Source organism: Humulus lupulus, chromosome 3 (genome assembly GCF_963169125.1).
Source record: "Humulus lupulus chromosome 3, drHumLupu1.1, whole genome shotgun sequence".
Classification (NCBI taxonomy): domain Eukaryota; kingdom Viridiplantae; phylum Streptophyta; class Magnoliopsida; order Rosales; family Cannabaceae; genus Humulus; species Humulus lupulus.
Window position 1 is genome coordinate 158,494,242 of NC_084795.1, and position 8,527 is coordinate 158,502,768.

Below are 8,527 nucleotides of genomic sequence, written 5' to 3' on the forward strand. Positions count from 1 at the left end.
TCACACCATAGCATACATCAATTCCATTCTTTGAACTTGCCCCAAATTTTCCCATACAATTCAAGAAATACCTATTATTTCTTACTCTTCTTTCCAAAATGATCTCACTATTTCCCCCACACTTATACTTTTTCAAAATTTGATATATGCATTTTTTTTCATTGCAAATCATCATCATTTTTTTTTCCTTTTTCCTTTTTTTTTTCTTTCAATAATATTTCAAGGATAGAAATAGAGATCATACACAAATTACAACCAAACATATAACCCATAAGTATTTCCCCTTTTTCTTTCTTTCAAATCATCCCACAAAATCAAAAATCATATATATAACCATGGTACAATGGGTTACAAAAGGAATTTTTTTTTTTTAATGAGGTATAGGATCAAAAATTTCGGTTCATAGAAGAAAAGTAACAATCGTAATGGCTCAAACATGGGAAACTAGGGAATATCATATAACAGGTTGGCTTGAACGGCTCAAACGATCCAAAGAACTGCCTTAATCATCTTCCTAATCATGTGTACTTATGATTTCGCCTCAAACAATTGATGAATGATTTCTAGAGTGGATGGGTCTTCAAATTTTTTTTTTCAACAAGCATAAATCTTTTCCAATACATTTAAGTGGTGAATTCAATCGTGCATAGAGTGAAAAACAACATAAATCAAAATAGCAATTCACATAGGAGTCAAGCACACAAATCATACAAAATTTCTCATTGGCTAACATCACTTTAAGCACAATTCAAAGTTTCATCATCGACCAATGCTTTCAACAAGACCAACACAAAAAAACACACAAAAAAAAACTAAAAAAAATACGAAAACAAAAAAAATAACTAGAAAAAATAAAATAAAACCAACAACAGACAAAATGAAATTGTTCCCTTCCCCCACACTTAAACAGTACATTGTCCTCAATGAAAATAAAACGAAAGATAAGGAAAAGAAAACGCTCTCAAGTACGCTTTGTTTAACGTCGTTAGCTCGACTGAATGCTGCTCTCAAGATTGTTATGTTGGGTATTTCAATGAAGTCTCCTTCCCTTTGATCTTGCCAGGAGAATCAAACACATTGAATTTGATAACTTCACCATCAAATTCCATTGTCAGCGTTCCTGCTCTAACATCCAGCTTTGTATTTGTTGTCATCAAGAATGGTTGTAACGCCCTACTTCCTTAGAGCCATTACTAAGTGAGTTTAAAAAAGTGCATTCAACTCGCTAATCGAGTTTTTAGGTCAAAAAGTGTGATTAAGCCATAAACAGAGTTATAAACTTTGAAAATTGTTCCATTTACTGAAAATCATAAAGTGTTTGACACTTGGGATCCCAAAATACTGTTTAGAAATATTTACAACATATAATTACAAACCAAGTCGACTAGACGACAAAATCCAAGATTTAATACAATCATCTCTCAAAACCACTGGCTATGGCAGCCAGGTAGGCCAAACATGTACGCGCCGCTTCACACTCTCCGTACTCATGGTTGGTCTACTTTTCCCTTGCCCTTACCTGCACCACAAAGCACCCGTGAGCCGAAGCCCAGCAAGAAAACCCTCACAAGCAAAAAACATATGCATAACAAACACATAGCATATAAACAGGCCATCAATAGGCTAAACACATACGGCCAAGCCAACCCAGGCGCTTTACCAGGCCCTGGGTTTGCGGTCCACACCGTGAGGATATCCCAGGTATCCTTTAGGGTCTCGCCCTGGCAACTCGCACTCCACATGCTCAACGCTGCTCCCGGCCCCTTGTCGTACTCGGCCTTGCACTCAACGTGCCCAACGCCGTTCCCGGCCCTTTGCCGTTCCCGACCCTTTGCCGTTTCCGGCCCCTGCTGACCTCGGCCTGCGCCGTTCCTGGCTCTTGCCGAACATTTATACAATTACATTCATAGCATAACAAACTTATATTGAACACTAACAAATTCAATCAAAGGGCTACGCCCTGCAATTCAAACATATTGGGGCTCAGCCCTGCATACAAGCTCCATGGGAACAGTGGTTTTCTTACCTGCGTCCCGAGCTCTTCGAGCACCGATATCCCGAGCACAGTCCCCTAACTTGAGCCTCGCTAAAACCATAGTCACAATACATTAACAATATTCATCCATCAAGTTCTAATCCAGTAAATAACTTTGAGCCATAACTCTAATCTCTGGGACCTTGAATTCTATCAATCCGGGTGATAAAATCCATCCCGAGCCTTAACCTTTGAGTTCCCAAGCCTAAACACACTTAAAAACACAAAATGGCACTAAGAGCCACGGCCCTTCCCCACAAGCGCTGCAGCTAACCTCGAAACAAAGGCTAGCACCTCCCTAAAGCACGCACGGGCCGCGGCGCGCCTCGAGCACCATGGCCTCCCAAGGCCTCGCATGCACACGGGTCGCGGCATGCCCCTCCTAGGGTTGCGGCCCTCACCTCCAAACCCAGAAATCTCCATCTTTTCCTGCATTTGCTTCAAACCATCTCATCCAAAATCAAACTAACAATTCCAGATAATCATCACAAAGGTTCTAGCCCAGTTTCAACATCAAAACCTATCAAAAACCTGCTCCACAAACTCAGCTAAACACCCTCGAACAGATCAAATCCTACTCACATGCATTTCCTAAGAAAACAGTAGAAATCAACCATAATTCTCAAAGTTTGAGCTTACCCTTGCTGAGTTATGATTCAGAGTTGATCCCCTAAATTCCCAACTTCAATTCCTCAAGCTCCAAGCCCTGGTTTTCTGGTTAGAGTCTCCCAAGCTCTGCCCCAATTCTAGTTCTTGACTGATTTCTTTCCCTCGCTTGATTCCTTGAGTTGTCTTAGAGAGTAAAGATGAGAGAAAATAGAAACTATCTTCAGTTAAGAAGGGAAAGTGAATGTCGGTTCCTAAGTTTCTAAACACTTCCTAAGCTTTGTTTTATTTTTAACTTTAAGCTTTAAGGTTACCTCAAGGCTCGGGGTGCCAAAAACATCCCCGAGGGCAAAATGGTAAATTTCCCCAATATCCCCTCCTAGACATTCTAACCTCAAATATATCTCCAAATATTTATTTCCATAACCCGATAACCCCATAATACATTTAATACCCAAAATATCCCTTGACTCTCCCTGAGTCGGATTCTCAACCCCGTTGTGACTTTCTGGCTAACTGCTCTCTAGAACTGTCTCGGATCGTGCTATATAGATATATATCACACACATATCATATTTATCACATTTATGCCCTCAGCGGGCTAAAATCATAGACATACCCCTAATATCCAAATGGGGCCCACATGCCTATTTAATTCAACTGAACACGCATCTCTATCACATATTCACATAAATTCACATATTAACATGTTAAATCATTTATTGCCCTCCAGGCACGCTAATCAAGGCCCTAAGCCCTATTAGCAAATTTGGGTCGTTACAATGGCCTCCCAAATAAAACTGGTGTCAGATTGGGTATTGATGCATCCCCCATTTCAAGTATATAAAAATCTGCTGGAAAGACAAGTCCATCATCTTTTACCAGCACATCTTCAACTACCCCTAAAGGATAAACATTAGTGCGATCGGCCAGCTGAACAATAACTCCTGTCTCATTTAGTGGCCCAAGATTTGAAGAAGCATATGATGAATATGACATGACATTAATCGATGCTCCTATATCTATCATACACCGCTCAATCCTTTTATTCCCAATCATACAAGGAATTGTAGAGGTTCCAGGATCCTTGCATTTTGGTGGCAGCTTCTTTTGGAGAACAGCAGAGACGTTCTCCTCCACACTTATCTTTTCATCACCCTTCAATTTCTTCTTATTTGTGCACAACTCCTTTAAAAATTTAGCATAACATGGCACTTGTTTAATAGCATCAAGTAATGGAATGTTTAGCTCAACTTTGCGAAAAGTCTCAAAAAATTCCTTGTTAGCTTCCTCTTTCTTAAACTTTTTCAATCTGCTTGGAAAAGGCGAACGAGGGACATAGGTTGGTATAGTTGGTTTATGTGACTTTTTTTGCATTGATGGTTCATCATGGATGGAGTTGTCTATTACTTTCTTTTGCACTGGAGCTAGCAATGAAGGTTGTGTGGGTGGCTCATATTGTATACCACTTTGTAGAGTTAGCACACTTACATTCTCCTTGGGATTCCTCTCAGGTTGTGAAGGTAATTTATTAGAAAGATGAGCTTCCAACCTGTTATATGATGTCGCCAGCTGTCCCACCTAATTCTCCAAACTTTTGATGGACACTTGGGTAGTTTGCTGAAACTGAAGCATATTTGTAGCAATTGCATTGATTAAATCTTCAGTGGAAGGTTTTACACTTGGTGGTGGAGCAGCTTGCGGTGCTTTCAATGGTCTGGGTACAAAATTCTGTTGAGACCACTGTTGAAAAGTGAAACCAGGTGGCCTTGCAGGTGTAAATTGTGGAGCAACTTGTTGTTGATTCCCATAATGAAGATTTGGATGACCACGCCAGCCAAGATTATAAGTTTGTGAAAATGGTTCATAGTACATCTGACGTAATTGACCAGGGAAATTTCCTACAGCATTAACACCCTCAGTCTCTCCCTCAAAGAAAGTAGGGAAAGTATCAGTAGCAACCCCCACAACCTGACAGATTCCACATGGCCTCACCTGTTCGCCTAAAGCAAGTTGTTGTACCACTGCAGTTAATTGAGACAATTGTTGACCAAGCTGATTAGCATTAGAGGTGCTCACTTCATTAGCTGATTTGGGTAGTGGAGTAGGATCTTGGCGAATGCCAAACTGTTGTGAGTTAGCAGCCATATTAGAAATCAAGCTCCTGGCTACACCAGGAGTCTTATCAACTAGTGCACCCCCACTTGCTGCATCAATCATACTCTTATCCAGTGATTGTAATCCTTCATAAAAGTATTGGATAAAGAGTTGTTCACTTATCTGATGATGAGGGCAACTAGCACACAACCGCTTAAATCTCTCCCAATATTCATACAAAGACTCCTTTGTATATTGCCTTATACTGCAGATCTCTTTCCTTATGCTTCCAACTTTAAATGCTGGAAAATATTGTTCCAAGAACATAGTCTTCATACCATTCCAGGTTTCAACAGTACCAGGTGGAAGATAGTACAACGACTCTTTAGCTGCATCCTTCAGGGAGAAAGGAAAAGCTCAGAGCTTAATTTGTTCTTCAGTCACTGCAGCAGGTTTCATACTAGAACAGACAATATGAAACCCCTTCAAATGTTTATTCGGGTCCTCACCGGGCAGCCCACGGAAAGAAGGCAATAAGTGGATGAGGCCCAACTTCAACTCAAAGTTAACATCCAAAGGTGGATACTGGATGCAAAGCGGTAGTTGGTCAAGATCTGGTGCTGCCAACTCTTTCAACGTCCTTTGCTGGGCCATTGTTCTATAGGATCGAACTGAATCGTTAGAATCAGATTCGTTGTCAGACGGTAATGGCACTTTAACCGGATTGACTTGTGGAGCAAGACGTTGAAATAGTGGATTATCGGTGATAGTCCTTGAAGAACGAGAAGCTGACGATGACCCAAGATATTATTTAAGCCTAAATAACCTTTCTTGGGTATCGTCTTCACCAGACATATACACCTAAAATTTCCTAAGTGAAACTAGTTAGTATTAGAAAAATAAATATGAATAATAAAATGAATAACAATAGTCCCCAGCAACGACGCCAAAAATTTGATGCGTGTCGTATACCACAACAAATTTAACAATGATTTTTCTTTCAATACTTCCAATTATTTTAGTATAATAACAAGCACAGGTCGAACCCACGAGGACTATCGTTCACTTTATTATTCAATAATTAACACTGAAACTTAAAAGGGGGATTTTGATTTTTAACTCAAAATTAAATAACATAAACTAGAAAGCAAATATAGATTGATATTACGATATTAAGAAACAGTTAAAGGTTAATCTCCACCCTCAACAATCATTCCTAATCACTAATAATAAATATTATTCTAATTTCTCAATTAAACTATTAACCCCGCAGATAACGCTGAAGCAGTCAATTATCTCAGTCTCCCTATTATAAGTAATCAAGGCGAAGCGCTCAATAATCAACTCTTTTAAATAAGCAATAAATCTATGAAGCATACAATCTATTTAACTTAGAAAAAGTATTAAGTCCTATGGAAACAAGTTAATCTAGGCAATAAATTAATGAAGCATATAATTCATTTAACCTAAGTTCTATTTTTCATCACAATCATCAATTCTTTTGACATCACTATCAATTACAATTTATCACATACACTTAGAATCCTAAACTAACAGGTGAGTAGTAATTCTAAGATGACAATTGAATAATGTAAAACCTTAATTAGTTGGCCACCTAACAAGAAATCACAAAATTCATAGCATTCAATTGGAAAAATAGAAACAATTTAATATTGAGAGAAATTAAAGAATAATACTCATTATCAATAATCAAGAATTCATGTCTTGGGTTTTGAATTAACCCTTAACCTAAAAAGAACCTACTCCATAATAGTAATCATAATCATAAACATAATTATAATTAAGATTAAAGAGATTAAGGGAAGAAAAGAAACTAGATTGATGAACAATAGTGTTGTAGTCTTCTCTCCAGCCCTTTCTGAGTCTTTTTCTCTCCTAAATCGTTATAATAAACCTAATCTAAAATTAACCCTAATAATCTTTTATAGTCTCAATTAAATTCTAATTAAAAAGTAATTAAAAATCTGAAAACTATGTCGCAGGCCGTGGCCTAGAAAATTTGCGTGCGCAGCCTAAAACAAAATATGTGCCGAGATTGGTCACGCAGGCAACGGCCTGACTCACTAGACAGCGGCCTAAAAAAACTGAGCAGCAGCCTGTCTGGAACAGAAAAATCTGCAACATCAATTCCAATTAAAGTGTCGCAGCCTGAATTTTATGAGCCGCGGCCTATCTTCAATTTCTTCAATTCTTGACCTTAGATAGCTTGTACGTTGCCGCCACTTCAACATTTCAATCCCAAAAGTGTGGAATACTCCTAAAACTTCATTTTAACCTCATCCCAGCGAGTCTTTTTTTTTTCAACTTATGATTTATAAAATACACTTGCCATCAAAATGTCAGATTTATCATCATAAAATGCAATGTAGAAAATATGTTGTAGAGTCACGAAACTAAGTTAAAATTACTAAAAATGCTATCATAACACCATCTAAGCATGGAAAAACTTATCAAATATTAATATAAAAATGACATTATCAATATTCTCTAATATATAAAGTACCTCCACTAAAGTGTCCTGCTACACTAGTGATCCGGATCTAGATCACATGTATTCATAATACTAGTGGACCATACTTGCAGTAATTAATGTAAAGATTCCATAACTTTATTTTACTGCGAACTATTCAAGTTCATTTATCTCAAACACAATCCTCCCGTACCAATACGTGGTTGAGATCACTTTTATGAACTTAGGAATTTTTCTGATATTTACTTAATATTATCACAGAATAATATAGTCCATAAAATATATGCATAACAAATTCAATTTATTTATTTATTTCTTAAAACAATGTCTACTACATATGCTTTCAAGGCACAATTCCCAACAATCTCCCACTTACCCTAAAGCAAATGAGGCATCTCTCTCATTCCCATGTTTCTAACATGCTCCTTAAAAGATTTCATGGATAAAGTCTTTGTTAAAGGATCTGGAAGATTATGCTCTGAAGCTATCTTCATAAATGCAACATCTCCTCGATGATCTCTCTTACCATGTGATACTTCCTCTCGATGTGATTTCCCCTCTTGTGACTCTATGGTTCATTTGAGTTAGCTACTGCCCCACTCTTATCACAGTATAGGACTAGTGGCTTATCCACATCTGGCACTACTTCCAGATCAGAATAAAACTTTTTGAGCCACACAGCCTCCGTAGCTGCTTCACAAGCTGCTATATACTCAGCTTCCATGGTGGAGTCTGCAATGTTGGTTTGTTTAATACTTCACTAGACTACTGCTCCTCCTCCAAGAGAAAACACTGATCCAAAAGTCGATTTTCGACTATCTCTGTCTAATTGAAAATCAGAATTAGTGTAACTAGTGGGGTTCAGGTCTCCACCTGAATATACAAACATATAACCTCTAGTATTTCTAAGATACTTGAGAATATTCTTCACTGCAATCCAATGACTCAATCCAGGATTTGATTGATAACGGTTGACTATCCCTACTGCATAACAAATGTCAGGTCTTGTACACAACATGACATACATTAGACTGCCTAGCGCTGAGGCATGGGGATACTGTCTCATATCTTCCTCTTCCTGAGGTGTTTTGGGACATAGGTCCTTGGAAAGGAATACTCCAGAACGGATTGGCATATCATCCTTTTTGGAGTTTTGCATATTAAAGTGTTCTAGCACCTTATTAATATAAGTTGCTTGAGATAGTGCCAAAGTTTTGTTCTGTCCATCTCTAAGAATTTTAATGCCCAGAACATACTTGGCCTCTCCCAAATCTTTCATTTGGAATTGTTCAGCTAAC

At 38.1% G+C, this 8,527-nt stretch overlaps 1 protein-coding gene and 1 non-coding gene across 2 annotated transcripts; one reads left to right on the forward strand and one right to left on the reverse strand.

Moving 5' to 3' along the window:
* Nucleotides 1-3,418: 3,418 nt before the first annotated feature.
* On the reverse strand, nucleotides 3,419-5,392 carry LOC133825170 (uncharacterized). Its single transcript, XM_062258152.1, has 4 exons — nucleotides 5,210-5,392; nucleotides 5,005-5,134; nucleotides 4,269-4,884; nucleotides 3,419-4,193 (listed from the first exon to the last, which is right to left on the reverse strand). Exons 1-4 carry the CDS (start codon nucleotides 5,390-5,392, stop codon nucleotides 3,419-3,421), a joined length of 1,704 nt encoding a protein of 567 aa, XP_062114136.1.
* LOC133828256 (small nucleolar RNA R71) lies at nucleotides 4,920-5,026 on the forward strand. The gene has a single exon (XR_009890885.1). It is a non-coding gene; the product is annotated as a small nucleolar RNA R71 (small nucleolar RNA).
* Nucleotides 5,393-8,527: the final 3,135 nt, after the last annotated feature.